Source organism: Engraulis encrasicolus, chromosome 16 (genome assembly GCF_034702125.1).
Source record: "Engraulis encrasicolus isolate BLACKSEA-1 chromosome 16, IST_EnEncr_1.0, whole genome shotgun sequence".
NCBI lineage: Eukaryota > Metazoa > Chordata > Actinopteri > Clupeiformes > Engraulidae > Engraulis > Engraulis encrasicolus.
Window position 1 is genome coordinate 34,921,479 of NC_085872.1, and position 17,938 is coordinate 34,939,416.

General features: G+C 43.1%; 1 protein-coding gene across 1 annotated transcript; it reads right to left on the minus strand.

Moving 5' to 3' along the window:
• Nucleotides 1-2,506: 2,506 nt before the first annotated feature.
• Nucleotides 2,507-10,475, minus strand: b3gnt5b (UDP-GlcNAc:betaGal beta-1,3-N-acetylglucosaminyltransferase 5b). Its single transcript, XM_063219487.1, has 2 exons — nucleotides 10,210-10,475; nucleotides 2,507-4,168 (listed from the first exon to the last, which is right to left on the minus strand). The coding sequence occupies exon 2, from the start codon at nucleotides 3,982-3,984 to the stop codon at nucleotides 2,854-2,856; it is 1,131 nt and encodes a 376-aa protein (XP_063075557.1). The 5' UTR covers nucleotides 3,985-4,168; nucleotides 10,210-10,475; the 3' UTR covers nucleotides 2,507-2,853.
• Nucleotides 10,476-17,938: the final 7,463 nt, after the last annotated feature.

The window sequence follows — 17,938 nt, forward strand, 5'->3', positions numbered from 1 at the left end:
TTGTGCAAAACTGTGTTAGAGACTACACGTGCGCCTCGCATATCTGACGTGAACCGAGGCACAGCCAACCCTACCGCTGCACTGCGGCTTAAGTGGCTGCACGTCGGACATGCGACGTCTGTTGTGTAGTCCAAATAATTGTATATTTTTGCACACACACAACTCAAAAATCGCTTGCCAAGTGAAGTCAACAAGCACACCATTGGTTGTTATTAATTCTGAGGCACAGCATATGTGTGATCGACGGGGAAATGCGAGGTGGATCGGAAAATAGCTTTGATCAGTCCATTACAGCCCAGTCAAAAGTTTTTGCGTTGCCAGCCCCACAAGCTGCCCGGAAGGGGTGGAGACTTAGGTGCCCCATTGGAAGCGTCAGGGAAGCATGCAATGCCACTTCCGCGAGGGTCGGAGTGTGGAACAGGTCATAGGACAGCGTGAATGTTTGTCAGCTGTCCTTAATTACCCCCAGCAATTACTGCTGACCAACAGCTGCAGTTAATTTGGCCACAAATTATCCATCATGGTGTCGCCCCCACTGACCATGCGCAAGGGAGTACGGAGATTGTATCCATCGCACCCACTGACCAATGACCATGCGCAAGGGAGTTAATTTTCCATCCACTCGTGTCCTCAGGCAACGCCCCCGTACTACACCGTGGCCAATGCATTTCCCCCCCGAGAGATTGTTCTTCTGTCGAGTTTCTTTGGTTTGTACCTAGGAGCTCGGCTCCTCGTTCTGTTCACCCCTAGACTCCGTTTAATAAATATCTTTTTTTCGATACCTTTTTTCCGTTTTGAGTCCCTTTTATGTTTCAGTTAGACATACATGTTCAGCTCAGAACATTTACGGGTCAGTGCACTATTGATTTAATGTTTGGTTTATAAGGACTATTATTTGGACATGCCCGGAGACGGCAATTGTAGACGGCCATTGTAAAGTGAATTGAGAGAAAATCCAAATTAGCCAAATAACGGAGAACACCGCAAACATGAAATGAACAGTGATGGGGACTCTAAGACATTGCAGACAACTCAAAAGGGGCAACACAAGAGAAAAAGGAAATAGTGAAAAGCGAATAGAATATAAAAAAGCTAATATGTCTACAGCTGATGTTTTCCACGAAAAAAAACATTCAATGATTCACTTCTTGTAATACTGATCTTTTTAATGAGTGCTGGCAATGTAAACAAAATCGACAATTTTCATCAGTCATACCTCTACTTTCAATTGAGATAGTCTACACATACTGTATATTGAATTGAAATAACAGCTAGATTTGTCTTAAAAAGTACAATCTCGCTCTACCAATGGGCACCGGGTACGATTCTGGCCTGGGTCATTTCCCAAACCTACCTCATCTATCTCCCCACTTGCTTCCTGTCTGACTTCACTCTACTATGAAAAATAAAAAAGGCATTAAAAAAAAAGAAATAAAAACCATTACAATCTTACCAGCTGAAATAAAAGGAATTCACAGACATGTCTTCAACTCAATTAAAAAGACCCAGCATTAACAACAAACATGCGCACACACGCGCACACACACACACACACACACACACACACACACACACACACACACACACACACACACACACACGTGCGCCCACCCACGCACACGCGCACACACACACACATACAGTACACACACACACACACTCTCTCTCTCACACACTCACACACACACACACACACAGGTACAGCATGGCACAGAGCCGCAAAACAACAGCAAAAGACAGCATATCTGGTCAGCAGCTTGATGTGTAGTTCAACAAACTTTCCTGTGCGTTCAAACGTAGAGGAATCGGATTCTGTGGGCAGTGTCAAGCCTAGCCACTTTCTCTTTTGGGACTAAAACAAAATATAGAGACCCCGCATCATGTGTCCATATACAGTATGTGGTTACTGGCTCCCAAATGTCCCTTACAACTGCTAGTTTGTTTGACTGAAATGGAGGCTGTCCTTCTAGTAACCTCACACATATAGCTTTTATCAACTGGTCTCATAAGTGAACGGCGATAATAAAGGCAAGACACACCTCACGCTATCCAGCTGACAACTTTACTTCCTCCTGTCCATTGAACCCTGTCTATGGTATGACCGTTGCTCTTTCTATTCCTCTGCAGGAACTAGCTGGAAGCATTCTGTCCTCTGCTTGTCCAGCCATATGCGAGTCCCTAACCATTTTTTTGGTTGCACATTAATTTGGGTTAGGTGGACAGATTTTTACTAAATCTTGGGTGCGAATACTCTATACAAGGCACATTAACTCATTAACTTTTCGAGGTCAACGTGGAGACCTATTTTCTTTTCAGACTTGGTACTGTATAACAATGATGGGCATGTCATTAATCTGCCCTTGTTTTCAAAGGCAACATCTTCAATGCATCTGTCTTACTATTACGGTCTTGTTTTACTACTTTGATTGGGTGACGAGGGAGTGCATCCCAATCTGTACAGTGCTCTTCAAATAGCTGTGCTCTCTTAATGCACCAAACCAAACCATCAAGTCATAGCTTTTAATGAAGTTTGATGGAGTGACTTCTAGGTGCATCTTAGAATACTTTATGTTCATGAACATGTCAAAACTCTTCAGTCTCTTAAAAAAAATATTTAAATATCACAAGACTTGTGCACAACATTCACTTCTTTGGAAGAAAAAAAAGTCACAGAATTTACAGTAAAAGAAAAATACAGTACAGAAAAACAGTACATGTGTGAAAAAAAAACATTTCAAAAGTTCAAGTCCAAAAATTCACATCTAGTTCGAAATAAATGTCTAGGACTATTCATTCTTTGGTGATGGCAAACACAACCATGCAATTTCATAATTTCATAAACCACCCAAAAGCTTAAAAAATGTTTGCTATCTTGCAAGAGTAAGTGTTGAGGTTGAAGGGGTTGCATAGTAGCCTCGTCCTGGTCATGGAGCAGTAGAGCAGTCCCAGGGAGCCGGAGTCCACCGTCTGGACCTCGGGGCTGGTGGCACTCTCCCACAGCTCCCGCAGGTCTCCCTCATGCCCATGGGACGTGATCATCCGCTTGTAGACGCACGGGTGATAGGGCGTCTTCCTCTCGCCCGAGAAGAAGTTGTGCGCCTTCGGGGTCACCCCGATGACGCTGGCGCAGATGCCCATGAAGACGTCGTCGATGTGGAGCGTGGCGTTGAGCGTCAGGGTGGCCTCCCGTATCCGCAGAGCCACGTCTCTGGAGAGCACGTACGCCGCCCCTCCCGTGTACGGCGGATAGGACGACCAGGGGTACATCTCTGGTGACACGTAATACTTGTTGGTCTTCCAGCGAACCGGGCCTGAGTTTCTGAACACCCTGCCCACCCACAGTTCCCGAGCGCCATCCGCCTGTTGGCCAGCCTCCTGCAGGTAGCGGACGAGATTGGGCATGTGGATGAACATGTCATCGTCGGAGGAGATCACGAACCGAGCCTGGCTGCAGTGGTCGTGCATCCAGTTGAACTGGAGGAGCAGCTTGACCGTGAGGTTATAGAAAGAATCGACAAAGTCCTGCTGGATCAAGTCGTGGTGTCTCTGGTCCTCCTGCTTCAGCTGCTGCTGGACCAGCATCTTGGGGTCGTGCCCGGGATCCTGCACCCCCAAAACAAACAGCACCTTCACAGACACCCCCAGCTCCCTCTTGATGTAGCTCTCGTTGCCCCAGGTGGCCCGTATCCCTTCACGACGTTGGAAATTCTTGGGGCTGCTCTTGACGAAGAGGAGGAGGAAGACGTCCTCGGACTTGAGGCACTTGTCCACGTGGTTGATCAAATATCGGTGGTCGCTGAATTTGCGCGCTTCCTCTGGGCTGACGACAAAGCTGTCGTTTCTGAAACTGGGGCCGAAGAAGAAGTAGGAGGCCGTCACAGCGTTGTTCAGGGTGTCCCAGTACACCATGACCCCTGACAGGAGGAGACAGGTGGAGAGCACCTGCATGAAATGCAAGTGCTGGATGCGGAAATTACGATACATCTTGCGGTGGTCTTTTAGCTTTCTGGATTAATAAGGTGAAGTCGACACAGAGACACAGGCAAGCTGGGGGGTTCTTTTGAGGGTTTCACACCATCTGTGTGATGTTTGGGTTTGGCTTTTGAGGTCATTGTTTTGTTTCAGTCAGTTCACTACAGTGGTCAGCTTCTCCCCATGGATGATGCGCCTGAAAGAAAGAATGTGTGATATAAGTGTGGACGTAGTAAGACATGAAACATAATAAGTCTCTCAGATTAGAGGTCTTTGTTTGTTGAACATGAACAGTACGGATTTGTTATTAAGCGTATTCCACTGTAAAAACTGAAGCAGCAGAGCTTTTTTATTTTTCATTTTCTTGGGAGTGTCTTGCAGTGATAAGGGAAGTATGGTACTTAGTCATATGTCACACCAAAGTAGTAAGTGACAAAGCCACTGATGAATGTTTAGTAACAGGAAACTGACTTGCAACGATATTCAATTTGTACCATATGCACTTTACAGTATGTGTGAATAGGGTTGGTTATAATGTATTGCAATGTTGAGTGATAGCCTAGAACTGGGGGGGTCAAACTCAAAATACAAAATCTGAAACGAAGTTGGGGGACAAGCTCAATATTTATTTTTTAAAACGCCCTATAATTGTGCATACACACTCTTAATACTCATATTTAAATTTCACAAAAAGATTCCCATCATAGTTCAAATATGCCTGCACATATTCTGTTGCATAGGAGTCTGAGCTGTTTCACTCATATTCCTGTGACACACCAAATTTCATGTTCAAGTCTTATAAGTTCTACGCTATATATTAATGGTGTATGTGGGCAATTTGCAAAACACATTTGAAATTATCTCGCATTAATAAAATGACTCGGCGGGCCAGATTTGGCCCCCGGGCCTGAGTTTGACATCCCTGGCCTAGAAACACATTGGCACCATAACATATAAGTTCTACATAGCCTTCCTTGATGCTTTGTCTTTGATGTCAGACAATTACCTTGTTGATAGCTTGGTATAGAGTGCCAGGCCTGTCTGTATACATCTTTTCAACAGTGGTAGTATTGGGAATCAGGCTACAATCAAGACTTAACCTTCTACTGTCATTCATACCTGAACAATTATTTCCTTAGTTTTACTACACTGGATTTAAACACAAAATAATCACTACTGCACCAGCACAATTAATCATTGGCTATTACAAGCGTTAAACAAAAAAAATAAACAAAAAATAAGTGTTTTATCAATTAAATATTAGACCTATTTGTGTTGAACGTCTTCACATGTGAAGTGCAATGTGAACCATGCAGCCAGGCTTCATCAACTGAGATCTCTAATGATATTAATTACTGATCAGTACAGCTACTACTAATGCTGCATTATTGATTTTGATTTGTTTGGTTGAGATGACACCCTGCTCTGCTATCTGAACTGCCACAGAATATGGGTGTCATTGACACAGTCTTTGGATCTCAGATGATTGGCCTATACTTATTGCTGATCAGTGTGTAGTAGGGTGGTTGACATGATGCCTTGTTTTTTCGGAACATTGGTTAAAAACCTACAAAACTGTTATTTTTCCTTTAAAAAACAAATGTCAATGAAAGAAGATGTGGTACATTATGTTTCATATTAGTCTTAGATGAGAAGAAACATTTTTGTTAAGATTTATGTAAAAGTTTATATGTCAAATATCCTGCTGTGAATTTCCTGTGGTGTGACTTCATTAGCCTGCGGTGTGACATGCCTATGCAATGTGTTGATGCAGGACACATTTTCCAAAAATGGCAAAAATTAGGCGAAATTCCACGGACCACTAAGTGCTTTATTTTTTCTATTTTTTCCCATTTTTTCCATCATTTTTATCAGGAATTGGAAAAACTTTTTTATGCGTTACGCCCTTAAACGTCAACCACCCAGTAATATTGCTGATCACTGATGCTTTGATTTATTGGGCACTATTGAAACTGCTTGAGAGCATCCTCAACACACTCTTTGTGCGCCACTTTGCCAGCTCCACCCCGTTATGCATCGCATAGACTCTGATGGGCACACTATCCACAATAACAACATTAGCTCTCAGATGCACTTAGCCCAATCTCCTGAGAGCTGCCTTGGGGACTCCCAAAAGGACAATGGAAGCTGGCTTTCTAATACAAAGAGATGAGACGATGAGCCCTTTTACAACCATTGAAAAACAATTTTCACAATTCTTTTTAGAACTGATTTCAAGGTAGCATCGGGGCAACCAGATGAATTTCATCAGATTTTTCCTGACTAAATGAAAACATCAAACCAGTATGTTTACTGACTGAGAAGCACAATAGTAAAAAAAACCATAACTGCAGCGGCACCATGATGAAATTCTCCTAATAGGCCTACTAGTTAGGGCTACACAATTAATCAAAATGAATCGAAAATCACGATTTTGGCCATGGCAATTTAATTGTGATTGTGATTGTGATTATGACCACTGGCAGGCCCATTCACTCTCTGCTGAAAAGACTCCACTACATCATAAAAACATAACAGATTAAGACTTGGTCACTGCAATAAGGCAAGGCTGTTGACTGAAGTAAATCAGGTAATTAAAACAAGAGCTCGAATTGGTTGTAACTCTGTCATATACTGTACTACAGAGGCGGGAGCATGTCTTCCCACGGCCCATTGGTCACACATCACTAAGACTTTTAACATTAAAGGGTTGGCCTAACTTCTTCCAATTTCAACATGCAGTTGTAATGCTCACACTACTCTGGACTCAGTACCAGAGATTTTTTTTGTCTTTAGCCCTTTCCGAGATCCTGGTAATTGTAATGGGGGTAGGTGTATGTTTACATTTCAATAAAACATCTTGAGTATTCCCAATAACATCCAAAAGGTTATGCAACATCAGCAGACAACTAACAAACAGCAATACCTTTTGGGATAATATTTGGAGTAGACCTATGTTAGGGAAAATTTTGCATGTAAACAAAGTCTGTCCCCGTTAGAATAGCTCAGATTTCGGAAAGGGCTGAGTCGAAAAATGCAGCATCACCGGGTACTGACAAGTTAAGAGTAGTGTGAGCAATACAACAGCATATTGAAATTGGCAGAAGTTATCCTTTATTTTTTAGGCCCATTGATCAACCCAATGGCCCCACAGCATATTCCTGCTCCGCCATGTTCCCACATTTTTGAGAATTTATTCAAACTCAGAACCTATTTTCCATGGCGGGAAGAAAGGCACGTTCTCTTAGTTTACTCGGAAATGTGTGAACATGGAGTTGTGGAACACAGGGCCTATATTTGAATAATTTCTTATAAATGTGGGAACATGGAGCAGCAGGAATAAGCTGTGGGACCAAAGGGCCGTGGGACCAATGGGCCGTGTGAACATAGAGCTGACCCCAAGAGGCATTTGAGGTCTCTGCTGGGGAGCGTGTCTATGTTCCCACAGCCCAATGGTCTCACATCACTCAGACTTTTTATTTTGTTTTTTAGGCTCAATGTAAGTGGAACACTGAACAAAATAAGGTCTACTGTATCATTAGTAGAATATAGTGTTTTACCATAAGCATTAGTGTTAAAGTGCTGATTCAAATGATGGCTTGTGTTTGTCATTTGACAACAAAATTGCGTTTTTAGAAGACAGTACATCGTTTTGAGTCAAGACATTCATTTTGCAGAAGACATGAGGGGATTTGCCCATTGTGTGTGAGTTTTTGTATTTGTGAGTAGAGTTCATGATTCCAAAAAATGTGTGTTAAGTAGGCCCTACCGAGAAACAGTGTAAAACCTCAAAGCCAAGTTCACCAGAAAAAGTCAAGCTTGTACTGGTGCAACCACAACTCTGACAGCTCTTGTTTTGAAGTGCACGGCTGCTGCACATATCCAGGTTACACGAGCCATGTGTCTGCCCGATTCCTTAGGTGTGGAGAGATGACCCACATTTGTCTACCACAGTCAACCCTGTGGCCTATTGCATGCAAATTCTGCTTTGGTTTTACATGGCCAGCGCTGGTTTCAGTTTTCATCTCCTTGCAGAGGGGCAAGTGTGTACAGCAGTGTTTCTCAACGGGGGTTGTACAGCCCCCTAGGGGACATTAGGGAGACCAGGGTGGGGCGGCATTCAGAGGAATAAATCATGGGGGCGGGGGTGGCATTCAGTTGCAAGTGGGGGCAATACTGCCTTACAGTTATGTTGGATATTGTAGTAACCTCAAATTCGACATTGCAATATCTCTAAAGCGGGACACATTTGGATCATGGCTTTGTCACATCAGGCTTTTGATTAGGTCATGGGGGTGTTTGTTAAAAAAGGTTGCTAACCATTGGTCTTTATTCATCACACTGTGATCATCATGCAGGAGCACACATGGCTCAGCTCACAGTTTAACCCGTTAAGACACAGACAGAGTTATAAGTTTGCTGTTACCGGAATGGCAATGACCAAGTCGTAGTGCGTCAGGACTATGTCAAAGTAGTGTATAGTGGTTAACTTTTCAATAACAGCGTTCCACCCGTGGAACGGCGTGCATTATGGGGCTGCCAAATGTCAGCTTCTGCATTGGAGCCCTAACACGTGTGGTGTGAGCAGGGGGCCAAGTGCGAGCAGACATGAGAATGGTGACCAGAGAGAAGTGGGAGGGATGGCGGCGAAAAGCTGGTGCATGCAAACAATTATATGCAACCAACCTCTGCATACGTGTGTGTGTGTGTGTGTGTGTGTGTGTGTGTGTGTGTGTGTGTGTGTGTGTGTGTGTGTGTGACAGTAACTCCTTAGCAGCAGTGAGTGGCATGGAGAAGAGCTGGCCATTCACTTAAGACAGTCTGATTCATGACCCTCTGGCTGCAATGTCGGCCTCAAACCCCCCAGCCCATGATTAGAAGATTATGTAGCCATTATCTGTCTGCATCTGTAGATCATGGATACTATTGATATTAAACAGATGCCCATAATAGGATAGTGTTATAAAATGCATTCTTGCTTCTCCTCTGCGGTCACAAAAGACTATCGCATTAGAGGCTAGAAGGTATGACTTATGGCTGAACTAGAATTTTGGAATCAACTGCTCAACATTTTAAAACATTGTTGTTCTGCATTGTTCGTTTTCCTTCTGCTAAACATGCTGGGATTACCTGTTTAGGGACCATCTCTAGTGTAGAATAAGTTTTCATGAGATTAATTTATAAATTTGGCCTACCAAAGAAATGCTAGTGATAATTTAAAATAAAATAAAACAAATGTTGGTAATCCATGTTTCAATAACCTTCAGTGGCCTTGATACCAGGTAGTATCTTCTAACTTGGAAAAATAGTGTACACAGACTATGCACCTCACATTAACACCACGAGGAAGGTTTAGTTCATGTTTTATGAAGCAAACTTAAGTCGTGCATTGTACCTTGCGAAAATAAATATGCCTTTACTGTACTCAATAGGCTACTGTTGATTGCAGCTTACATCCAATATTTCCAGTTTCTCAGAATATGAGACAGATAAAAGATATTTAGTGCAACCAAATGCTCTACTCTATGTGAATAAGCCTATGTTCGTCATGATGTTAGACTAGACCTGATTTCCGTTGCGCGGGGCACTGGAATAGGCATGTTCTCATCTATGTGCCGGAGGAAGGTTTTTATTTCATTCATCGTAGGCCTAATCAACTTTTTCTTCAGCATTTTGGTCCATATTCTTACCCACTATTTTATGTTGATTTACATTACGACACAAGTGTTGGGAAATATACACATATTCAAGAGGCTTATATCTTTCTGGAATGTCATTTCTTTATTATTTCAGGCACCCCTTTCCTATAAGAACCATCTAGGCTACACATGGAACTCCTTAACTTTAAAATGACTTGTTGTCTAAGTGGTTTCAGAAACGTGTGACCGTCCGTGAACTTCAAACCTTGCTTCGTAATATATTTCGCAAGGCTGGCTACAAACCTCGCCGTTTATGACAAACGTTTGGTATGGATCGGTGGCACTAAAACTAGGCCTACTCACTTTATTGTTAAGATACAACATATTCAATAAGAACTCTCTTCGTCAAATCAGACACTCGGTGGTCAGGATGTCGCTTGCCATTTTATTTGTAGGCTAGAACAGTCATCTACTGCGTTAGGCTACGCAATCTCTTTACTGAAGACTAGGGCACACCTACAATTCTTATAAACAAGTTTCTCCTAAATATTTTAAGACATATATGAATCGAATGTAAATAAAACATGTGCGCACTCACCACATATCCGTAGTCTATGGCCACAGAAGTTTCCAAGATGCGCGTTACAACAAACCGCTTTTACTATGGCGATAGAGGATATTACGCTGGAAACCAATGCTGGGAACCACTCCCTGAATCTTGCTTAGCAGGAAGAGTCATCTGACAAGACAGGAAGGATAGTGTGAGCTGTGGCACATAATTGTTTCGTTATTATGTGCGCTATAGTAGGCTATATGATTAAGAAATGAGCGCAACCAAGAGTAGGCTATGTGACGGTCGTCTACTTATTTCAAATCTTCACTTTACGCACGCCTGTATAACGGACCAGTTGCGTCCTCTAAGGACCCCCCCCGTCCCCCCCACTCCCTGCTTGTGCCCATGCTGCTATAAAAACTCGGGGCTTCCTTTCAGTAATTCAGATCACCGTAAAGGAGAGGCTCAACATGCAATCCTGGGCCTATACAGCTCTATGCTACATATTAACTATGAGAGGAAGTTGCGGATAGGCTACAGCCTAGAAGTAGAACTATAACTAATAGTGTTTGTAAAAACACACAAGGAAGCATGTAGGCCTAGGCAATAAATCACATTGAAAATATTAACGAAATGAAATGTTGCCGTGTAGAAGTGTTGCAGGGGGGAAGCATGAATGCAGTTTCGCTGTGTGCAGCATGTGGTGTGTCACAATTGCAATGACACTTCAGTGAGACTTTAATGCCACATGATGTTCACACATACATAAACATATATGTCCTTTATGTACAAATAAGTAGGCTACATGATGGATGCCTGAAGAAGATCTATCGAAACGTTGCTCCTAATAAATTAAGTCTTTCGCAAGCAGTGTGCAGATCCTTTCCCGCTCCTACATGTGACAATGTTTTGATTTGGCACCTGCTGATGCTTTTTTGCTGGATGTGCGCACTTTCCACTACACGATGAATGCCTTGTGTCACCTCACTAAACTCTTGGGCATTTTGAGCTACACAAAGCAGTATAGACCTACTTCTAAATGTTCTGTTCACTCATCTTTATAGGGCATTTTTTCGGTTGCAGTACAACTGTTCTAACCGCATGCACTCCACCCTTTGAAGAGAGCCTTTGAAAATACACTTTGCACCAGACAAAACCCAGGTGGGGACCGATGAGGTTGCTTTGCAAAGACGTTACAGAAATGGGAGAAGCATCAATGAGCTTGGGTATTTCCAGGTGACAATGGGTGTCCACATGAGGTCAAGATACAATACAATACAACATGTAGGCCTATTTATAGTTGTAACACAACTATGAAGTTGACTCAAATCGCTTTCAAAACACACATACTACACATTCCCTCATTCACACTGGAGGCTGCTATACCGCTCAATTCTCCGGAGTTGACATGTGAAAATGCAAACACACACAGACACACAGAGAGAGAGAGAGAGAGAGAGAGAGAGAGAGAGAGAGAGAGAGAGAGAGAGAGAGAGAGAGAGAGAGAGAGAGTTATACAAATCCTAGTTCTGAGACAGTAAGGGCGAACAGCATCTCCCCTGACTTCCCAGTAATGTAGATGGGAAGTTTATTCTGTTCTGTGAAGTCTCCTCAATTCAGCCTTTTAAGGTTCCAGTGTTCGGAAGGTTCTGGATTAGTTCATTCTGTGTGCCAAATAAAGGAAACTCACAATTGAGGTATATTTTGCACAAAGTGTAGGGTAATAGTTCTCTAACCAGGTTTGCCAAATTTGCAGAATGTGAGGGCACAGTTATGGAGCCGGGAATGTGATGTGTAAACTATTGTGATGATTTACATGCTTGGTTGATGTGTGACAGTTGGCAGGTGAACCGCAGAACATTTCCTCCACAGAAACAAAAACAAAATGGTATGTGGTGGTAGATGTAGGCCTACTTCCTGTTAAACAGCCAGGTTGCCTCTGCCACTGCCTCTGTGTGGTTTCAATTGTAGGAAACATGTAAAAAAAACTTTAGATGAATATGGCATGTGGCCAATAAAGGAAGTTGAGCAATGCTAGTCTCATGTGGCACTACGTCTGTGACAAACAACCAAGTTTCCATTATGGTCTAGCCTGCGATTGTTTTTTTGGGTGGGTGGGGGGTTATGCCTTTATTGTGACAGGACAGTTACAGAGAGACAGAAAATGAGTTGGGAAAGAGAGACAGGGAGGGCTCGGCAAATGACCTCGGGTCGGAATCGAACCTGGGTTGGCGGTGTAGCAGCCTGGTGCCCAGCCGATTGAGCCACGGCTGGGCCGTAGCCTGCTATTGTTAATGACCAACTCACAGATTTTGGGATGACAGGGTTGCAGAGCCCACTCCCTGCCTCAGTTCATTTGTGTGCATTTCCCATTTCGAGTATTGCAATTTATATATCATACATTATTTCATTAATCAAGTCACTTGTTGACATGGTTTGACCATGGAAGACTGATCGAACATACTATTTTACATACTAAATTAAAAAAAAAACACAGTCTTGACTTAAACAGAATAGATTAAATTAGATAGACCTTTTTTATTGGAGGGGCCACTTCCAATTTTAAAAAGCCCCCCAACGGCTATACTATGTCTATGAACACAAACCAGGACTTCCCCCTGTACTTGAAGCCTATGTTGAAGGCGGCCACTTTCACAACAGTCTCCACCTTCACAAGGTCCTTTGTAAATATCAATGTGCTCTCTGTACTTTCACATCAACTTGACTGATTGTCATCGACTTTCAAATATCGTTCTGAGATGTTGGTCTGACCAAGAAGGTACCGAATAACATTTCCAGACGGCCTGCTTAATCCGCCTCCCTCAGTTTCCTACTGGTCGAGGCCAGACAAAGCTGTGCTAAAGTTTAAACCAAACATTTTCTTTGTCCATATAGAACGTCACCGCTCAAACCACGTCACTGCCTTGAACACGCCTCTACCCAGGGCCATTGGAGCTGCTCAAAGTTGATTAATTCCCGACAAAGTGGGTGGAGTTCCCGATTTCTCCGGAACTCTGAGACAATATTTGAATTGCTTCTGGCCTGACTAGATGCCGAAGGCAGGAGGTGTTGCGTCCCTATGCGGGCGTGGCCTGGCTACACACATCAACAGCATAGCTTACCGCAACAGTTCAAGCCATATCACAGAACACTGTGCATTTTTTGTGTCATTCATAACATAACACAGACATATGTAATCGATGTAAATACAGGGTGTAGACTCCATGTAACAGCATGTTTGGAGGTATAGCATCTGCACTCTACAAATGTTGTTGTACCTGTACAATGACAATAAAGACATTCATTCATTCATTTGTTCGTTATGTGGTTTGGGAGGTGGAGTCTGCTGGTTGTGTCCTCCTGACAGGTTATGGGCAGGAAGAGGTTAATGATTACTGATAGTACAGTAAAGTAGAGTACTTTTATTATAGTAAAGTACATTTATTATTCCCAAAGGCAATTAAGGTGTCTGTCATCTTACATAAATACACAAGTACAAAAAACACACAACGATCTAATACCAAGATCAAAGACCTAAAACCATATTATAGGCTACGTTACAGTAAAAATGTAGCACACACTTGAGTCCAGCAAATGTTAAACTCCTGGTCTAGGGTAACACACACACACACACACACACACACACACACACACACACACACACACACACACACACACACACACACACACACACACACACACACACACACACACACACACACACACACACACACACACACACACACACACACACACATAGTGCAGTAAAAGACCTGGGTGATTGTTTTGTGTTAAGAGTGCCTCAGTGTAAATAAAAATGTCCAAGGTATTACAACGCAGCTATCCCAGGGGCCGAGGTAGGTGGGGTGTAGTGGGTGATTGTTCTGTGTTAGGCGACCCTAGTACAGTTACATAAGTGTCCAAGGTAGTGCAGGATAGTGCCGGCGCTTGTGCCAGGCAAGGGGTGGGGTGCAGTGTAGATGTAGCCTGACGAGTCAGACGTTTGGAAAGAAGTATTAAAGTCTGGCTTCTCGCCAGGCTAGTGTAGATGCTCCACAGAGAAAAGAATCTAAGACGTGGGGGTGGGGGGAACAGATGAGTGTGCAAGTGTGAGTGTTGGGGGGTCAGTTCATGCAGTCCAGTCACCAATGACAATCCCATTCTCCCAGTGTATCTTTCTGTGTGGTGTTGAAGAGCTGGATGGCCCTGGACACAAAATATTTCCTCAGTCTGGCAGGCAGGGGATGGCACATTGTCTGTACAGGCTGAACAGGCTCCTCTAGTTGGCCAGAAATGGGTGCAGGGGGTGTCTGTCATTTATAAATTGATCCTCATGATAAATTATTTGACCTAATCCCTGGTGCTATTTATGGCATTTTATGGTTTGATGATGTTTCTTATTTTATTTATGATGTGTTTTTATCTTATTTTATAACCATGTTTATGGACATTTTAACCATTTATTGACCACTTCACTATATGCCTGCCCTGTCCTGTGGTAGGCCTATGTTGCTATGTCTTGCTGCACACTTAATCGCCCCTTTTGGGGACAATAAAGGTGAGAGTTGAAGTGGAAGAAAGTCAATAAATACATGAAAAAAGACGAAAACAAAGACACAAATACAGAGCTGATATACAGAGATACTTGCTGCCACACTCGTCTGCGCCTGGAAGTGTGTGTGGATGAGAAGGAAGCAAGTAGCAAGCATTTACATGGAGGAAAAACCAGCCAGTCTCGATTATCAAGATGGAAAACTAAATGGAGAATTTCAGGTTTATTCACTTGCAGGGTTAGAGATAAAATGTGATACTATCTATGAAATGCAATGTCAAAACACACTAGACACTAGCAAGACCAAGGAAATGGTAGTCGACTTCAGGCCAACTACCACACCCCTGCTGCCTGTCTCAATCGAGGGGGAGACAGTAGAGACAGTTTGCACCTACAAGTACTTGGGGGTACATCCGGACAATAAACTGGACTGGTCTGCCAACTCACAAGCACTCTACAAGAAAGGCCAACGCAGGCTTTATTTTCTGAGGAAGCTGAGATTCTTCAATGTGTGCAACAGACTCCTGCAGATGTTCTACCAGTCTGTCATGGCCAGCGTGCTTTCCTATGCATGTTGGGGTGGGAGAATCAGCAAGAGAGATGCTTGACAGGCTGGTGAGGAAAGCTGGGTCTGTTGTTGGCACAGAACTGGAGGCTCTCACTACCACTGCTGAGAAGAGAACACTAGGCAAACTGGACCCTATAATGGACAACAACATTCACCCCCTGCACTCAGCCACTGTGACACAGCACTCCACAGCACACAAGTCTTCACTGCACACTGCACACAACGAAATTGCCTTTATGCCTCACCCGTGCAACGGGCCAGCCCCCAATGGCGCACCAAGGGAGCAGTGCGGCGGGACTGTACCATGCTCAAGGTACCTCAGTCATGGAGAAGGATGGGGGAGAGCACTGGTTAATTACTCCCCCCAGCAACCTGGCGGGTCGGGAGTCGAACCAGCAACCTTTGGGCTACAAGTCTGATGCCCTAACCGCTTACCCATGACTGCCAAGGGCTACTTTTGTTCAAAATCCTCTACTGATGTCTTGGCATCATTCCCAAATCACACTAGATTGAATGAAAATGTGCTTATAAGTGGTAAGGAAATATTCTTTATAGGCTGTAAAGAAATAATCTCATATTTAAATTAAGAAAAGCATTAACTGTGACTAAAATCCTGCAGCCATGTTTATTAACATCCTTGGTGGGCAGCTCAGAAGCTCCTGGAGGGCCACCTGGCGCCCGCGGGCACCACGTTGATGTCGCCTGGAATATAGCCTACTAAAGCTTGGCAACCATTTACAGACATCAAAATGAATTACATTTCACAGTCTGAAAAGACAGACCCTGAAGATTCTCACCACGCTGACTCTGCAGAATTGTCTAGACCAGTGATTCTCAACTGGTGGGTCGGGACCCAAAAGTGGGTCGCGGAGGGTTCCTGGGTGGGTCGCGGAGCTATGATGCAATGCACTAAAACTGACTATGATGTTGAAGACAGACTGAAACATGGTTAATAGGCCTTTTCCTCTCCACTACTTCATAAGACACATTGTATATCAGCATACAATGCAAATAATAATGCATATTATGAAATGCATGATAAAATGTATTATGATTATTGGAAGAATCTGACGGTGCGACGCGCAGTTTGGGTCACAACGTATTGACCACGGCATATTGTGGGTCACAAGACTATTCCAGTTGAGAACCACTGGTCTAGACCCAGACTTATCATCCACGGTGAGGCACAATTTCCTTTCACAGTGTTTTTTTGTTGTCTTATTTCAGTCTGATTTTACTTAGTACTCAAAGTAGGTTCAAGTGTGGTGAAAAATGTACTTGAGTAAAAGTAACTGTCAAAAACTGGAAATAATAATTAAAAAAACCCTAATAAATTAGGCTTACAAATTACTGATAAAAAATGACTCATAAAAAACTCATCATTTACAGTAATTTGAGTGGATGTAATTACTTTCCATGCCTACATGATAAAGTTACCTTTTAAACGTTTATGAAGTACTTTTTGGATTGTCTTACTTCACGACCTCACTGTCAAAAATTCAATTTTTTACTTTAGAATGCAGCTGCTTGTTTATTAAATCCCTCTCCATTTCTGATCTCATCTTCCCCACTACAACTCATACAACTCCTCTTGAATTGTGTGTAAAGAGGTTTGATTTGACAGTTTTTTTGTTTAAATATGCAAACAAAACAAGCAAAACATGATTTACCTAAAAGGGAGGGACACACATCATGGTTTCAGCATTACCCCACTGCCCACTTAACATTGTCAAAATGAAGCACTCAAAACTCATTGGTGCTACTGTTGGTGTGTGATTTCAAATAAGGCCCAAATAGGAAAGGTCAGATACCTACCGCTCTATTTGAATCCAACTCATCTTCTAAAAAGCCTTCACAATACCGCTCTCACCCACTAGGGGCTGCTCATCTGCCCGAGAAGCAGAAAGAAAGGAGTGGTTGCAATTGCTGTGATATGTGATTGAGAGTTTTCGGGGTATGGATTGTAACACTGCAACTCACTAAATAACACTCATGGAGTGGACGCAAAAAACACAATTGGTTATCCAGGGAACTTGCAATAATAGCAATAAATGACTTCGAACAGTACCACGATTTTACCTGCACCTCAACAGCCACCTCTCTGAACTGTAAAGAGCCACACACACATGTGGAGGGAAGAGTCACCTAGCAGCAGCATCTAGCAGGGCTGTAGTCAAGCCCACCTTTGTAGTCCAAGTTTGAGACAAGTCCAAGTCTAGAATAGTCAAGTCCACCTTTGTAGTCCGAGTCCGAGACAAGACCGAGTCCAAAAAGATTAGAGTCCAAGTCAAGTCCGAGTCACATGTCGGTCAGTGTTAAACAGTGAAAAGGATGAATGTCAATTATGAGAATGTTTGAAGGTAAACTATATGCCATGGATGTGAAGACAAACATTTATGTTGTTTGATTTCAAGCTCCACTCTAGAATTTATGATAGCCAATGCTCTGAACAAAATAAAGACAGACCCGGTTGAGTCCAAAACCTTAATTTGGCAAGACAAGTGCCCGAGTCCCAGACAAGTTCGAGTACAACTACGAGTGAGTCCAAGACAAGTCCAAGTCCATAAAAAACCGGACCAAGTCCGGACTCGAGTACTACAGCCCTGGCATCTAGCATAAGGCAGTAATGATCTCATGTGCTTTATACGTCACAT